General features: G+C 36.1%; 2 protein-coding genes across 2 annotated transcripts; one reads left to right on the top strand and one right to left on the bottom strand.

Moving 5' to 3' along the window:
* The first annotated feature begins 4,888 nt into the window (after nt 1-4,888).
* Nucleotides 4,889-6,318, top strand: LOC121249457 (heat stress transcription factor A-7a-like). The gene is made up of 2 exons (XM_041148168.1): nt 4,889-5,173; nt 5,488-6,318. Exons 1-2 carry the CDS (start codon nt 4,964-4,966, stop codon nt 6,316-6,318), a joined length of 1,041 nt encoding a protein of 346 aa, XP_041004102.1. The 5' UTR covers nt 4,889-4,963.
* Nucleotides 6,319-11,965: 5,647 nt separating this feature from the next.
* On the bottom strand, nt 11,966-15,075 carry LOC121251228 (BTB/POZ domain and ankyrin repeat-containing protein NPR1-like). Its single transcript, XM_041150591.1, has 3 exons — nt 14,736-15,075; nt 12,924-13,124; nt 11,966-12,304 (listed from the first exon to the last, which is right to left on the bottom strand). Exons 1-3 carry the CDS (start codon nt 14,782-14,784, stop codon nt 12,060-12,062), a joined length of 495 nt encoding a protein of 164 aa, XP_041006525.1. The 5' UTR covers nt 14,785-15,075; the 3' UTR covers nt 11,966-12,059.
* Nucleotides 15,076-17,942: the final 2,867 nt, after the last annotated feature.

Genomic DNA, 17,942 nt, shown 5'->3' with positions numbered 1-17,942 from the left:
GTAGCTCTATCAACCTACCCGTAGATTGGTAATAAATATTCAAACTAATATTCCTAAAGCTCAACTTTTAATTTTTAATTTTGAAGTTTTGCATATGCGTTACAATCACTACGTTTCCATTACTATAGCTAAATGGTAAAAACTTTCTTTGGTATAATGGCAAACAGTTACAGGAGGTGGCCTAGTCAGAACTTTGTTGGTAAATATTTTAAAAATAAAAGTATTTCTTGGATTCTCAGTTGCTTGTAAAATTTTCCTGGATCTGATCCAATGAATTATTTTCGTACAACTACGGTTAGCTTTGTTATTGGCATGGTTGTCATGTAACAAATGCCACGTGTCAATCAATTAATCTAGAAGAATGAGATTTGAGCCGAATGGTTGAGATTTATTGAGGTATATTGTAATATCACATATTGAATATTGATATACAATGTTTGTTGATGGGTTGGATCTTTAAATTGGTATACTTCTATTCAATGAACTGTTTTACCCCCACAATCTTAATTTCTACTTTAGTTCCAAAACAAAGTAACTAGAAATTCTCAAACCAGAAAGGATTTCTTGTGTTCGACGAATAGCATAATTAAAGACCATGGGGCAAAGCATGATTAATCTAAGTATATTAAAAAGAAACAGGTTTATCTTTAATTTGTTTGTTTAAGATAGGATGAAAATGCTTTTGATCTTTTCGATGAGTCAAATTTCACAGAATGCTTTTAGGTGACATGCAGGCATCCGGGTATAGGGGCAAGGGTTGTGATCCTTAGGATCCGTTTGATACCGAAACAGTTTTATTTTATCTTATTTTATGATTATAATTTTTTTAAATTTTTATACAAAATATAATAAATAATTTAACTTTTTAAATTTTATAATAATAATAATATTAAAAAATAATATTTTATTTAACTTTCATCTAAAATCATCTTATTTCATCTCATTTTACTATTCAAGTAGCATGTTGTTGTCCAATATTTGATTGGAAGTAGGCCACATACTTGCCCTAAATAGGCAGCTGATCCACAACAAAAATCAACAAAAACCAATCGACTAAATTACAGTAAAAAGTCAACCAAATCCTCTTTGGTGACTAGAGATAAGGAAGGAGATGTATATATATATATATATATATATATATATATATATATATATATATATATACATATATATATATTTTTTTTCTCATCGGAAGGAGATGTATATTTGTAGCTATTGATAGTGGCTCGTTTATGTCGTTGACGAATGGTGGCAATGACCGATGATGTGACAAGGATATGTAGAGCAAAATCTCGTCGTAAGAGTGTCGATTGACTATTCATCCGGATTCTGACCCGAGAACTTAGGTATATTTGGATCGGGTTAGTCCAGGTCAAACCTGGATCGAAACTCAGATTTATAAACCGGTACTCAGATTTTTTTTTTCTTCAGATTGAATGTTTTGATGTTTATTTTTTTATTAATATTATAATTATGAGCTTTGGCAGAATATTTAATTCTGTATAACATAAGGCCAAACAGTGTCACCATGTCCTTCTTTTTGCACTCTAAGGGTTTTACTAGGTTTCAGTTACCATTCTCCTTTTTGTGATTATTTGATGATGGTTTTCAAAATTCCAAAAAACTGATTCAACTTTCATGGGGAGGCCATGCATCATTCCGAATACTGATTCAAATTCATTATGAATACTACGTTGCTATATTTAGTTGAGATTGATTTTTATTTGATTTCCATCTTGTTTATTCTCCAAAAACTGATTGTTGGAGTTTTACCAAGAATGTTGCCTATGCCATGCGTCAATCTGAGCTATCTTTCCTTGCACATTCAAACTGGGAAAAAAAATCCAACCGGACTAGGTGTACCGAGGTTCCGACTGGGCAAAAAATGGGGTCTGGATGAACAATTCTAGTGTTGAAGGTACGCCCTTTGATCGCACAATATGACGTAGACATGGAAAAAACAAATGAATGAAAGGAAGAAAGAAGAACAAGAGAAGATAACTTTAGAAAGAGAATAAAGAAGAAAAGATGAAAGTTGAAAGGGGCTACAGGTTGAAGAAAAAATTAGGGTTACAAAAAATTGAGTTGCTACATATATGAAAGTGATGAGCAAGATAATATATTACACTCAGATTATTACTCAATCCACTCTGGTCCTGGCCTATTTATATTAAGTTCTTAAATTGCCAAGACTCTTTAAGACCAAATGACATATGGTCTTGTATCTAAATAGGAGAATCAGGTTCGAACCCTTACTCCTATATGTTTGCCCACACCCTAAATAAGGCAGATTTTGGCTAGTGTGGCCGCTCAAGGTTTTTGTTTTAAAATTTTTAATTATCTTTTAGAAATAATTTATTTTTAAATAATTCTTTAATAAAAAAATCATTTTTTTAAAAAAAAAATGATATTTGTAATCATTGAAGGTACAAATATCGTACACTTCTCTTAAAAAAAATAAATAAATATAAAATTTATATAAAAAAATTAATTTTTTAATAATAAAATCTACTCTATTTTAAAATAAATGTGTGACATTTGCTCATCACGTAACAATATGTATCATTACTCTTTTAAAAAAATACAAAGTCCGCGTGTGACAGCCAGTGATTTGACCGAGTATTTTTTTTATCTATTAATGTTGATAGAAATTGATGGGAGTCCTATTTTCCAATAACTCATACTACTGGGGTTATTTCGTAAAAAGACTGAACAATGAAACTTAAGAATCAAAGAAGACATCTTACTCATAAATATCTAAGGTTTTTTGTTTAAAAAATAAATCAATAAATATCTAAGGGTTTTTTTAATAAATAAATAAATAAATATCTAAGGGTTTTTATTTCATCGTCGTGTCAACCATAAAAACAAGTTTTCGTCCGTTTACTTGAAAATGCATAGATGGATGGAGATTAATAATAATATTTGAAAAAGAGTCTTGCTAGGGTACAGCTCAACTTTGACGGTTGGACGTGTTTGCTAGCAATTTTTTTATTTTTATGATTTTTTATTTTTTACATTTTTAATATATTTAAATGTTTTTAAAAAATAAAAAATATATCAATATACTAAAAATTACTTTCTTAATCATTAACTAAAAAAAAAAATTAAAAAGAAATTTAAATACATGAGTGGTCAAAATGAGGAGGCAAACTCAGGCAACATACTAACATTTTCCTTTGAAAAATTCTAATCATCGTTCTCACACCACACGATACTCATAATTTTTTAATTTTTTTCTCTTATCAAATATGTGGTGTATGAATAATGAGTAAAAAAACTCAATTAGTTTATGAAGAATAAAACAAAAATGAAATTCAAAAAATTTAAAGAAATAAAAATAAGTGTGATGTGTAGTGATAATGAGTAACAAAACTATTTCTTAAATTTTATATTATTATCCTTAATTTAAACTAAAGTTGTATTTGTATAGTTTATGATTGGGGATTCATATAATTATTTTATAATAGAAAATACTAAAGACATGAAGGAATCCCACAAATTAACGTGACGCATTACTAGTGTACCACGCCAGTTAAGATTTTACTTTCCCTTCTACTTCCCCCACACCTGTTCCCCACCCTTTTAGTCTAGAGAGAGAGAGAGAGAGAGAGATCACATACTTGCCGGTGAGGGATGATGATGACGATGTTTCGACATCGATGACGAGATAAGGAAGATGATTGAGCTGTAATGAGGGGTGAGGAAGGTGTGGCATCAACGTTAGTGAGGGGCTACGGCAGCGCTGGGCTCGAGGGTTTGGGAAAGGATGTGTGGGAAGGGGGAGGAGGGGAGGGGCACAGGAGAGAAGGACGAGAGAAAATGAAGGAAAAAAATATTGAAATGGCACATTGGCACCATGTCAAGTCAGTTTGTATGATTCTTTAATATCTCTAGCAGTCTCTTTTACATTATATTTTACAAAAATTAATATGATGGTGTCTATTTTAAATTACTACTTTACGTTTAAAATAAAAGAAATGATAGTTGTAGTTTTAAGGTGTGTAAGCCTGACAAATTATTTTTGAAAAAAATGGATAAATATGACAACTATATTAAAAAAAATAATTTTTTAATAATAAATTCATTCTTTTTCAAAAGTAATGTGTGAGTTTTGCATACTCTAATATTACATCTAGCATTACTCTTAAAATAAAGTTAGTAACAAAAATATATATATAAAAAATTTGTAAAGAAAAGATTGTAGCAGTGTCATTCACGAGTTTTAAGAAAATTGAGGGAGTAAAAAGAAAGAAAAAGAAAATGAAGGAGTTGGATTAGGTGGGGAGAAGACGTACAGCCCAGATAGTAGCTACAAATGGCAACAATTATAAAAGCAGTGAAACGTGGCGATTCACCTATGTTCCCCAAAAACAGCACTCTCCCACTCTCCCATGCAAACACATACCCAGTCGGCAGTACCGTCTTTCTTTTTGGCATATTCCTCTCCTCTCCTCTGCTCACCTCACCTCTGTGCGCAAGAAACTAAAGAGAACTCTCTCTTTCCCTCTCAGCTAAGCGCCATTTTTTGGCAGTCTTCACTGCTCTTAAAAATCGTCTGATATTTCCCAGATTGAAGAATAACAATATGGTCACTGAAACTAAAGGTTGTCATACTTTCTCATATTTGCCAATGAAACAACTAGTCCATGTCAAACAAGAAGAAGAAGAAGAAACAAGAACGACGCCTTCTGATGACATTCCTCCTAATTCCGGCGGTGCACCTGACGATGGGTCGTCTTATTCGTCTTCCGCCACTGCAAAAAGGACACCGGTCCATGCAATAAACGACGCCGCACCACCGACAACAACAATGACCTCGGAAGTGGACGACATCGAGGCGGTCTATATAAAAGAAGAAGAAGAAGAGGAAGACGAGAAGTGGGACGTAGCTAGTTTTGACGGTGACGGTGGTGGTAATGGGCCTTCGTCGTCGTCTTCGTCGGCGGCGGTGCCAAAGCCGATGGAGGGGCTGCACGAGCCGGGTCCACCGCCGTTTCTGAAGAAGATATTCGAGATGGTGGAAGACCCGGATACCGATAGGGTGGTGTCGTGGAGCGAGACCCGGGACAGCTTCACCGTGTGGGACGAGCATGTCTTCGCACAAGACCTGCTCCCAAGGTATTTCAAGCACAGAAACTTCTCCAGCTTCATTCGCCAGCTCAACACTTACGTGAGTACACTAACAATTCCCAAGTTCTTTGTTCATCCAAGTTCTCAGTCGGATTGGTTGAGATGTATTTCCTTGGAAATCAGATTTTGCCACATGGCAACCAGACCAAATTGCAAATATAATTATTATTTTTTTCAGAAGTTGCTAAAAGTTGCATGCCTCATATGTGGGTTTTATCTTATATACATAGACTTGCATGATTCTTCGGACGTTTCAGGCCTAATACAAATTTCTATATATTGAATTAATATGGTTTGAACACTTTACTATTGGCTGTTTCGTTGATGGGGTTTTGTGGTGTAAAATGCGTGAAGGGTTTCAAGAAGATTGATGCAGATAACTGGAAGTTTGCAAACGAAGGATTTCAAAGAGGGAAGAAGCATTTGCTCAAGAGCATCAAAAGAAGAAGTCGGTTAAACAAGCAGCAACAACAAGAAGGGGCGGTAGGTGTCAATCCGATGAAACCCAGGTTGGAGGATGAACTCGAGAGTCTTAAGGAGGATCAAAACGTATTGAAAGTGGAAATCCTGAACCTGAGACAGAAACAGGAGAACTCTCAGAATCAGTTGGGTGCTGCTGAATATCGTATTCGAGGTGCAGAGTGTAGGATACAACAGATGCTCTTTTTCCTCACCAAAGTAACCAAAGGCCCAAGCTTTGTTCAGCAATCGATCCAGAAGACAAAGCAGCAAAAGAGAGAGCTGGATGGAGGAGAGTTTGTTAAGAGACGCAGATTGCTAGCATCCCACGTGCGTGAAAAGGCCATTGACAAAATTCAAAGAATTAATTCCAGAAACCAAGTTCCGGGGGGCTTGGTGACAACTCTATCTGGACTCTCTGAAATCCTGGAAGAGGAGGCTGTGGATATGGATATCCCAGCTTCCATAGATCATGCATTATGCAGTCTTGAGGACCAGAATATCAATGTGATGTCTAGAAGAAGTAGCAGCCCAAATATCTCCTCTGTTTATGATGTCATGTCAGAGAAACTACTGGAGGACAATTTGATTGTAGATGAAGAGTTAGCTGTAAATGACTCTAAATTCTATTCTGAATTGGAGGATTTGATTGTCAAGCCAGATGATTGGGGTGGAATTGCAGGTGGACTGGTGGAGCAAGCTGGTTGTGTTGGGGCGCTTCCTTGAATCAAATGTACTGTCTTGGTGTGTCTTTATCTGCTCTAATTCTCCTCATTGTAAAGAAAGGCTGAAGCTAAAAGAGGGTCTTTGGTTTGGTTCTGTCTCACAAGAAGTTGAAGTTGCAGTGGAAAGAATTTCCCACTCACTCATACTGAAGATATCGTCGTCAGTGTTCATAGTTTCAATTCACTTTGTTTAAGGTGGTGTGCTCGTTTGTGATGTAAAAAGTTTTACAGCCATACTAGAATTGAACAGCTTGGTCCTCTCATAACATAAATACCTTAGGTTGAGTTCATGCTGCTGCAGCTTGCCTATCAGTTTGTTGTATTTTTTGATCGGACAGTTTGTTTTATATGGTAGTAATTTTGAAGGAGTGACTTTTTGTTGTGTAAAAACTAGAAAAACTCGGAACCACTATTTTCACCCAAGGGGATCTCTTAATTTTGATAAGTACGGGCAATGTCACCGTTTTGGCTATTCACTAAAGAAAAATGATATTTACAATCGTGAATTGTGCAATTGTTACGTAATCGTTTTAAAAAAAGTGAATAAAATATGTGACTCACATGAAAAAAATTAATTTTTTAATAGTGAATCTCATTCTTTTTCAAAGTGATTACGCGACGTTTACGCACTTTGTAGAATTGTATAATTCCTTTATTTTCAATATTTCATATGGCTTGTATAGTGTCCTATATATAGGAGAGGAATGCCAGGATAATTTAGACATTTTAGCAAACAGGCAGTGCACTGGTGCATAGGCACAACTACACGAGTTGATTACAGCCGAATGAGTGTCCTTGAATACAAACAAAATATAAAAAGAATAATGTCAGAAGATTCGGATGACTTGCTAACAAACTTTATGAGAAATATTTCCAGAAGAATCAATTGAGGCTTTTGGTTGTGATGGCACTGAAAAGGTCTGAGGTGGATGTGCATCCTTGTGTAAGGTAGAGCTGGATGTTTGCATGGCTTGAAGTTTGTTACCCTCCCGCGAGTACAACAGGGGTACCATGGTGAGACTAAACCGAAGTGTGATGAACCGTGCAAAGAGCAGAGGCTTTGTAAACAAATCTGCCAGTTGATCCCGAGATGAAATGAAGGCAACTTTCAAGGTTTTGGAAGCAACTGGGTCACGCACAAAATGGAAGTCAAATTCCATTTGCTTTGTGCGGGAGTGTAGAACAGGATTGGCAGATAGGTATGTTGCTCCCAGGTTGTCGCACCATAGGGTTGGAGGCTGTGTAAGAAAGACACCAAGCTCTCTTAGGAGTGACTGAAGCCACAGAAGTTCAACAGTGGTGTTGGCTAAGGACTTGTATTCAGCTTCTGTGCTCGATCGGGCAATAGTATATTGTTTCTTCGAGCTCCAAGAAATTATATTATTATCGAGAAACACACAGAATCCACCAGTGGAGCGCTGATCATCTGGGTAGCCAGCCCAGTCGGCATTTGAAAAGGCATGCAAGGAATAGCTTGGTGAGGGTCGAATATGGAGATCAAAGTGAGCAATATACATGAGGTATCTCAAAATCCTTTTTACAGCTTGCCAGTGAGGAAGCTTTGGGGCATGCATGAATTGAGAGACATTGTTTATTGCAAAGGCAACGTCTGGTCGTGTAAGTGAAAGATATTGGAGGTTGCCAACGATGTTGCGATAAAGGGTAGGTTCTGAAAAGGTAGGGCCATCAAAATTTGAGAGATGAGTGGAGGTTGCCATGGGCGATGTCACGGGTTTAGCTAGGTCCATATTTGTGTAAGTCGCAAACATACTTGGTCTAAGATAAGTGGAGACCAATGGAAAGGGGGGTGATCTCGAGACCAAGAAAGAATCTAAGAGAATTGAGATCCTTAACAGGGAAGGATTGATTGAGAGATGCTAAAACAGTGTTGATGGCATCTGAATTGGAACCCGTTAAGATTATATCATCCACATATAAAAGGAAAAATAAAGTGATAGAGGAATGATTGTAAATAAACAAGGATGGATCAGAAGTAGAGGGTGTAAAACCAAGTTCAAGAAACCGAGTACTTAACTTATGGAACTAGGCTCGTGCTGCTTGTTTGAGGTCATAGATGACCTTGTTCAATCGACACACATGGGTAGGGTAATCTGGGTTCACGAAGCCAATGGGTTGGGTCATATAAACTTGCTCTTGAAGGTCCCCATGAAGGAAGGCATTATTGATGTCTAACTGCCGAATTCCCCAACCTTCTGTGACAGCAATTGCAAGAATAGTTCTGATGGTAGTTGGCTTGACAATCGGGCTGAAAGTTTATGAGTAATCCACCCCTTCCTACTGGTGAAAGCCCTTGGCCACCAAATGGGCCTTACGACGCTCAATAGAGCCATCAGAGTGACGCTTGGTTCGAAATACCCACTTGCATCCAGCCAAATTGTTAATTCCAGTAGAAGGAACAAGAGTCCAAGTTTGGGTTTGTAAGAAGGCTTGAAATTCGTTGGACATGGCAGTTCGCCATTCCTGGTGCTTTGAAGCTTCTGTATACGAACTGGGTTCATATGGAAAAGTGGAGTTTGAAGATGAAGTAGTGAGGTAGCTGCGAGGTGGAGGCCAAAGTATTGTGCCATCATGAAATTTTTGAGGTTGAAGAGAGTTGGTTTTGGATCTGGTGATTATGGGTCTCGAAGTTGAAGGAGGATTTGGGAGAGCATTGGAGAGTGACGATGAGGAAGAAGACGTAGTGTTTTGGTTGGGGGAATGTTCAAATGGGCCAAGAGTTATGTTGGGCCTAGAGATGAAGGGAAAGGTTGAGTTGGGACTTGTAGGACCATTGTTGAGAGTGGGTGGGCTGGTTTAGGAATTGGGCCGAGATTGAGTGAAGGGTGTAGAACTGGGTGAGTGTTGAGATGAAGAAGGAGTTGACACTGAGGTAGTGCGTATGTGAGGAATGGGTCCGAGAATCGACGGAAGACAGGCAAAGCTAGATGTTGAAGAAGCTGGAGGTGGGTTCAAATGATTTGCATAGGGAAATAAGTTTTCATAAAAAATGACATCCCTAGAGTAATATATGCGCCCAATAGGAACATGCAGGCAGCGGTAACCCTTGTGAGATTCACTATAGCCAAGAAATAAACATTGGGTGGAACGAAGATCAATTTTGTGGTGGTTATAAGGTCTGAGGTGAGGCCAACAAGCAGTACCAAATACTTTAAGGAAAGTTTAGTTCGGTGGCTTGGAAACTACTTTTTCATATAGAGAGGAATTGTTGAGAACAGGAGTGGGTAAACGATTTATTAGGTAAACAGCAGTGTGAAACACATCGACCCAAAAAATCTGAGGTAAAGAGGCATGAGCCATAAGTGCCAAACCGATTTCAACGATGTGCCGGTGTTTCCTTTCCACAACACCATTTTGTTGATGGGTGTGTGGACAGTAGATACAATATGAAATGCCTTGGTTTTGTAAGAGGGAAATTCCCCACCCCAATCGCTTTGGAATGAAACAATTTTTGTATTGAACAGTAACTCAACATTTTTTCTGAAATTGTATAAAAATTGAGTAAACATAAGATTTTTTGTTTAAGAAAATCACCATGTATATCTAGACAAGTCATCTAAAAAAGAGACATAGTATCTAAATCCATCTCGTGAAGTGAAAGGGGCAAGACCCCATACATTAGAATAAACAAGCTATAAAGGTTTGGTGGAATGAAGATGAGTTGCACGAAAAAGGAAGCTGTGAGCTCTTGGCTTGACAACAAGCAAAATAGACGAAGTGGACATCACAAGTGGAGACTGGAAGAGAGTTTTTGGAGATGAAATGTTGCACTAGCTGAAGGGAAGGATGCCCAAGACGTGAGTGCCACTGTAAGGAGGTGGTGCGCTCACTGACAAGAGCTTGAGGTGAGGATGGAGTTGGAAAGGAGTAGAGGCTATCATGGACAGGACCACGGAGTATAAGTGTCTTCATTTTTTAGTCCTTCACAAGAAAACAAGAGCTATGAAATTAAAAAAATGCCGAGTTATCATGACAAAATTGTTTAACTGAAACCAAGTTTTTTGTAATTTGTGGGACATGCAAGAGATTTTTACGAATAAAACAATGTGAGGAACTAGAGAAAATAGAGTCACCAGTGTTGGATATTGAGAGAGATGAGCCATCACCAACTTTGATATGATCAGGGCCACTGTAAGGAGATGAGTGTATATTTAGGTGAGTGAAATCGGAGGTAAGATGATTGGTGGCAGCAGTGTTGGGATACCAGGATGAGTCAGGGATGGAGCCGGAAGTGGTGTAGTTGGCGGAGAGGGATTTGGGTGGGTCACTCTGGTAAGCTTGATCAAAGTGGTGGTAGCAACGTAAGACAATATGCCCTAATTTACCATAGACTTGACATGTGGGCTTGGAATGGGGAAGAGAAGATAAGGGTGAAGTGGAGGAGGAGAAATTGTTACGACCCCTACCACGGCCACGATAGCTACCACAATGGTTAGCGTGGGAGAAACCACGACCACGGAAGGTGGTGGTAAAATTTGCTAAAAAATTTGTAGAGGAGGGAAGATGAAAGGCGTGAGAAAGACGGTTTTCGTGTGTGAGAAGAAGGTTGTATAATTCTTCAGAGGATAGTGCTTCAACACGGGACGTGACTGAGGTAACAAAAGCATCATAGTCAGTGTTTAAACCAGCAAGTAAGTAAGAAATGAATTCAACAGAGGAAAGAGGTGTGCCAACGGCACCCATTGTATTTGAGAGGTGTTTGACTTTGCGGAAATAATTAGAAATGATATTGGCACCCTTAGAAATAGTAGCAAATCGATATCTTAGCTAGATGGCTCTAGCATGAGACTAAGAGGTAAAGAGAGTGTGTATTGCAGGCCATACTTCACGAGCAGTGGTTTTTCCAACCACCTAAGTAATGAGATTATCATATAAAAAGTTTATTAGGACGCTCAGAATGAGTTGGTCAATTTGAATCCAAGTGAGAAAATTAGGTTGGTTGTAGAGGAGTTTGGGCAAAAGCGAGGAGGAAGAATTTCAGAGCCATCGACAAAGTGAAACAACTATTGGCCCTTGAGATAGGTAACCGGTTGAGCTCGCCAAATGAGAGAGTTTTCATTAGTGAGCTTGACTGTAACTGGATGAGGAAGAAGAGTGGGGAAGATTTTTGATTAGTCGAAATTTGCAGTGAGGCGTCTTCCGCCATTTAGAAAGACGTTGGTCTTAGAATGGCTCTATGTCATGTGGAATTGTATAATTCCTCTATTTTCAATATTTTGTATGACTTGTACAGTGTCCTATATATAGGAGAGGAATGCCAGGATAGTTTGGACATTTTAGCAAACAGGTAGTGCACTAGTGCATAGGCACAGCTACAAGAGTTGGTTACAGCCGAATGAGTGTCCTTGAATACAAACAAAATATACAAAGAATAATTTCAGAAGATTTGGATGATTTGCTAACAAACTTTATGAGAAATATTTCCAGAAAAATCGAGGCGGCTGGTTGTGATGGCACTGAAAAGGTCTGAGGTGGATGTGCATCCTCGTGTAAGGTAGTGCTGGATGTTTGCGTGGCTTGAAGTCTATTACACTTCACGATTGTATGTAGAATTACTCCTAACTAAATGGTACAAAGAAAATAAAAAAATTGACATTAAAACCAAATAACTATATGGTACGACAACAAAATGAAGTAGTTTTGGATCTATTTATATTGGATAACACGATCGGTTTACAACTGTTTTACAATTATTCATTTCCTGATGGTATAAGCTTACCATTATTAGGCCTTGCCAACCCCCGAGGATATAGATGCTGAAGACGACATAGCAGACCTATCAAACTCCTCCTTATCTTGATCGAACGCCTTCTTCATAACTTCTTGGAGTTCTATATACCTTTGTTTCTTCAATAATTGATCCTCTGGATTGTCGTTCTTCAAGCATGCCAGTTCTGATATATCATCAGCATCCATTATCTTATAAAGAATTTCAGAGCAACGCGGGAAGAAGCGTTTTTCAAGTTCCACTGCAGGCTCATGATTAAGCAAGAGAGAGAAAATCAGGCATATACTAAAAAAAAAGTGTCAAATCTGATTTAAGTGAAGCAATTTTTTTAATATTCTAAACACAAAAAATGGTTAGCTTGCATATACTTTAGAGATTCAAAGATATAACTTCGTAATGAAATTCACCTTAAAAAAGAAGAAAACAAAAATCCAAAGATGATGTGCTCTGACATTGTGCAGAAGTGGCATGTATCTGCCTTGCGAAAAAAAAAAAAAGTGTAAATATAGGGTGCAATTCTTTTAAGTTGGTTGGTGGGGGAGAGGTGATTAGAAAACCACAGCATTGAAGGAAGAAACTGATTCCTAATGAGAAAGTTTTCATCAAGCGAAAGTTTATAAGAAACACAAGATTATTGACATGATACTCTCTCTTCCTATTTCAGACATCACTTTCAAATCAAACATCTGGAAAATATATTTCTTATGTACAAATCCGGTAAAGTTCCAATATGAAAGGAGACATCAGTGTATTAAACTTGTCGATAAAGGTGAGTTTTTGCAAGGGCCTAAGTGCTTGGTGTTAGAAGCGGAACAAAAAATATGATCATACAGGTGCATATAGATGGGAGGCATCATTACCACTTCTAGAGAGTGCTTTAATCCTAGCTAGATACTCCTCTTGGATCTTGAAAGGTGACTGAGTTAAGTCTACAGTTGTTCTCTGGGCATCCCCCAAATTCATAGATTTGATGTCTAAAGGAAGCTCAGAAGTGCCATCAACGAGAGCAATATCCATTGCAACTTTTGCTTCCATGGGGAGTAGAAGTCTCGCCAGTCCAACTGTTAAGAATTAAACAATCAATAGATAACCACCACAAACTGTTTCAAACCATAGATATAAAATTTGACCAAGAACCTCACTGTGTGATAACCCAAATAGAGTTATGCCCTACAGGATGATTAACTATAACAGGTAACTTCAAAAAAAAAAGGAAAGAAAAAATCTCATTCGCTGATATCATGATAGTAAATATAACACCAATAAAAAAATCAAGAAAACTTATTCTTATTTGCACTAGTCTGGTCAAACAATCCTCCAGATTTTCTATTCAGATTCTAATTTACCTAGACTGGTGTGGAAGACAACAAAACCAGTACAGGAATCATGGCAATATTTTGCGTTACTTCAACTGGCATGATTGATCACCGAGGAATACGGAGGTGATAAATGGAACAGATGCCACAAATAATACTAGGCAAGCAAGGGAAATTTAAAAGAAGAATGAAGCAAAGAATTTGGAACGAAGACAAGAATCCCTAAACAGCAGCTACAAGTTCTTTAATAGAAACACATCCTTGAATAAGCAATTGGGCATTAGTTATTGCATCCCAAAAGCATTTAATTCTTTGTCATGCATATGACAGGTTGAATATAATCAATTGCTTTGCCTCCCTCCATTCATAACAATGAATAGTCATCACTCTCTCCATATGATAGAAAGATAACGCCAACTTAAACCTGCCATCTTGCAATGCAGTCAAGTGTACAAACTGTTAAGCACATTGACAGCCAAGCCCAATCAACTGAAGATTGTCTAGATCATTCAAATGAAGACAACTCACCACGTCATCTAAGTCCTACAAATTAGCTACTCTGCTACAATCACTGATCTTACCTTTATACAGTCAATGACCGATCATGATCTTTGTCACCATATTAGCTTAGATTGCCGAGTTGCACAGAACCATTCACTGCTGTAATAGCTCATGTACTTCTTGTATATAAGTGTAAACAGAATTGTTAATAAATCATTGAAGCTTTTAGCTGTAATCTATCTTCTTTTTTCGTTATTCTTACAGACTAAGCATTCCTTCCACACAAAGGCTTGTTTTCTTCATAGAATTTTAAGAAAGTCTACTTTTATAAGTAAAAAAAGAAAAAAAAAAAAACTTTCTTAAAACTCTATGAAAAAGCTTTTTAAGAGTTTTAAGGGAAATCCTCTACCCACAAAGGATTATACAAAAGTAATCTCACAAACTCATGTAGTCTGACCTTAGTTCAACAATTTGTAAAGTAGATTTAGCGGACTAATAAAACCACGTTAGTAGGTAGGATTACTCTGTGTAATCTCATTGAGGTTTTAGCAGTACTCCACCAAGAATACTCGTATGGCGTTCCCCTATAACGCTTAAAAAGGGAAGGAAGAGAAAACTAATATTATCTACGCCTATGGTTATAATCTAATGGGAACTACAAAAAGAGGTCATGCAAACTCGGGATAGATCAGCAAGAAGTCCAAATCAGTAAGAAGAAATGGAAGTATAAAGGAAATTGAGTTGAATCGTATAAAATCCAACCTAGATAGGCTTCGAGAAAAGGACTAGGAATAGCTAAGGAAAACAAATGAATAATAAATTAAGAAAATAAATTTGACCCAATGGAAATCGAACCTCTACTTTCAAGGTACAACGATATCATACGGAGATCATCGTCTGCCATAGCAAGAGAAAGAGAAGCTCTCCAAGCAATGGATCTCTTCGTTCTGCTTGGGAGAATCTTTTATTTCCTTATAATAATCCATAGCGTTACGGCTTTGGAGCTAGGAATATTGCAATGCAATATAATAAAATATAATATAATATAATATTATGGAAACGAGAGAAACTTTTTTTATTTTTTATTGTCATCTAAGAAGCAAGTTCTGTAGCTATGAGGTCGGGGACCCCTGAGTGGTTGCATCTGAGATGGGGGAAGTTCTGCTTCTTCCTTGGAATCCTGCATTAACCTGTTGCTCATTGATTCAGGTACACAAGCTTCTATAAAGAGTGGCAGAGCTAAAATTTCCAAAGTCTAATGTAATTATAATATATTTTCTCAAGTAATATGTAAACATAATATGTAAAGCAAGTAAACAATATTCATATTTTGAAATATTAATTTTATTGAAAATAATAAGATTACTTTTCTTGAATATGTGACTTGTCTAAAGTGGTTTAGATTCAGATATGAATTGAAATGGGTTAAGATAGTTTGTGAATAATATAATAAAAGTTAAATTATTTATTATATTTTGTATGAAAATTTGAAAAAGTTATAATGATGAGATGAGATAAGTTGAGGTGAGTTTTAAATGCAAACAAGGTAATTTGTATTCAAACGGGATACATGAGAAAATAAGGTAAGAGTCTCTCTCTGATTCTCTCTCTTTACAATTCATCTTGGTTACTTATATTTTTTTACTTCGTTTTCTGATTCTTCTTATTATAGGGTTGGAAATGCTCTGAAGATTCCTCCAGCTATGATTTTTTCTTTTCCTTTTGTTGAATTATTTTCTTTTTGACTTGGCAGAGATTAGATTCCTCCAGCTGTGGTTTAACTTTTTTACTATCGAATTATTTTTCCTTTTGATTTGATAATACCGAAAGTTTCTTGTCTTGTAGCAATTATCTTTGGTAATAAAATTTCTGTAGACTTGAGGCAAATTTGATCACGAGACGATGCACTGTTCATTTGTCAGATTTTACTATTCCTTGAATAATATCAATGGGCTTGATTCTTTTTTTTTTTTTTTTTTTTTTTTTGGCTACATTTTTACTTGTTACATTCTTTTCTTTTGGGATTAAAATCCTTTACTGAGGTAAGAATAGGGATCTTGTGCTTATTGGAAAACTTCACTGAGTCGTAAATAAGGCTCGGGCTTAGGAGTGTGAATCTGGTTAAGCTTTATTGAGGATTCACTTTCTTTTTGTTAATTGGCTGAAGATGACGCCAAGGAGACTAGAGATGTCTTCTTTTGCGTTCTTTCAATTTGCAATAGTGCTTCTTTTAGAAGGACTGAAGGTCTTCCTTGATCTTGACTCGGGTCATGGTTGAAGTCATGACTGTTTAGAGTCATGCTTTCTCTACAATTAACTTGGTTCGGTCTTTGGGTGATAGAAATTCTTTCTTAACTTGTAGAATTATTCTATGAAACTTGAATTGATCACACTATTTCACGTAACACTTCCGAATACAAGTATACTGTTCTTAGGCAAATATTTCAGAATCCATGGGACTTTATATTTACTTGTGAAAATGAGGGGGCTAAGAAATTGGGAATCATGTTTATCAACTTGGAAGTCTGATGACTTCAAGTACTTCTTCAGAGTAAATTTCCATGATAGGGCGATAAATGGTCTATCATCTTAAGAACCAACTTGAAATTTTGCTCTTGAAAGAGTTGTTAAAATTTATAAACCAAGAATGTGAGTAAGTCTCAGTTTGGCAGAGACGAACTTTGAACCATGCTTCCGTGTAGTCATAATAACTAAATGGTTATTGATGATCTTGTAATTTCTTGAATACGGATGGATGAGTTCCTCCCTTTTTTTTTTTTTTTTTTTTTGAAAATTATATTTAGAATGTATAATTTATGGAATGCAATTTTTTGACCATTGGGATCAAATTTATCCATGATTGGGTTGAAAACAGCTGACTTATGCCTAGTTTAGATGGCAAAATGCTTTCAACTCATTTTCTCTCATCTCAGTATCAAAACATCATAAATACAAATATTTTTCAATTTCAAGTTTTCAACTTTTTTACCTAATCATTATTTAATCATTACAACTTTACTAAACTTCTAAACAAAATATAAAAAATAATTCAATATTTTAAAATCCTAAAATAAAAATAATATTAAAAAATATATTCTAATAATATTTTAACTTTATAATATTTTAATTCAACTTTTTCTCGTTTATTTTCTAAAATCTCATAAAATATATTAACTCAAATTATTTTACTATTATTCATAAATCATTTTACTATTATTAACAAATTATTTTATCTTATCTCACTGTTCAAATGAGACGAATATGTTCAAGAATTGACTCGTAATACTTGATAGAGTTAGCTGGGTGAAATGGGGTAACATACCATTTCGAGAGATAGAAGTATTTGGCTTGGATCTTTTATGTGACTTTGGTCAGGTTCTATTCTAAATAGGTTACTTGTCTACTACTTAAGACTATATACTGACTGGTTCTTTGGAACATAAGGCATTCTCTGAATAATTGGTTGCCTTTCGAAATCTACAACCTGGTATGGGTTTCTCTGGGTGGATGGTCTTGGGCTTATGTTTCCTGAAGAAACCAAGGCAGACTCATGTGGGTCTAACAATTGGTGACTTGGGGAGACATGACTGGTATTTTATATCATGTCCAAGAATTACTTCTAGTTTCTCAAACTCTTTTTTCATTGGTATTTTGGTTCTACACTTTGGATGTAAGATGGGTTTTTGGCAATCATTTTTTCCAGTAAAAACTCATGAATTAGACAGTCAGGAATTGAGTCTTGATCTCCCTTTATATATTCTATATCAAAATAAGAATTGCTTAGATTTGACTACCATATTGCAAAAACTTATTTTGACACTATATTTTTTTTTTATATCTATTTCCAAAACAAATCTTGCACTTTTATAAAATACAATCTACTCTTATTAAAAACTTTTGATTTAAAAGATCTTGTTGAAACTTTGACACGCATATACCACATATAAAATCTCATTTTAAATAGTACTATAATTACTTTGAGCATAACTCCATACGCCATATTGGAATCGAATAATTTATTCTGGAGGTTCAGGTTTGAGCTTCTATTTGAGGATGCTGCCA

This window comes from Juglans microcarpa x Juglans regia, chromosome 2D (assembly GCF_004785595.1).
Source record: "Juglans microcarpa x Juglans regia isolate MS1-56 chromosome 2D, Jm3101_v1.0, whole genome shotgun sequence".
Classification (NCBI taxonomy): Eukaryota; Viridiplantae; Streptophyta; class Magnoliopsida; order Fagales; family Juglandaceae; genus Juglans; species Juglans microcarpa x Juglans regia.
This window is presented reverse-complemented; position numbering and strand designations above follow the sequence as displayed.

Excerpts from the sequence above, each read along its gene's own strand:
- LOC121251228 (XM_041150591.1), bottom strand. The coding sequence starts at position 14,784 with ATGGCAGACGATGATCTCCGTATGATATCGTTGTACCTTGAAAGTAGA. Across the intron at positions 13,125-14,735 it reads GTTGTACCTTGAAAGTAGAG|TTGGACTGGCGAGACTTCTA; the intron begins GTTCGATTTCCA and ends AATTCTTAACAG. Across the intron at positions 12,305-12,923 it reads TAAAGCACTCTCTAGAAGTG|TGGAACTTGAAAAACGCTTC; the intron begins GTAATGATGCCT and ends ATGAGCCTGCAG.
- LOC121249457 (XM_041148168.1), top strand. The coding sequence starts at position 4,964 with ATGGAGGGGCTGCACGAGCCGGGTCCACCGCCGTTTCTGAAGAAGATA. Across the intron at positions 5,174-5,487 it reads TTCGCCAGCTCAACACTTAC|GGTTTCAAGAAGATTGATGC; the intron begins GTGAGTACACTA and ends AAATGCGTGAAG.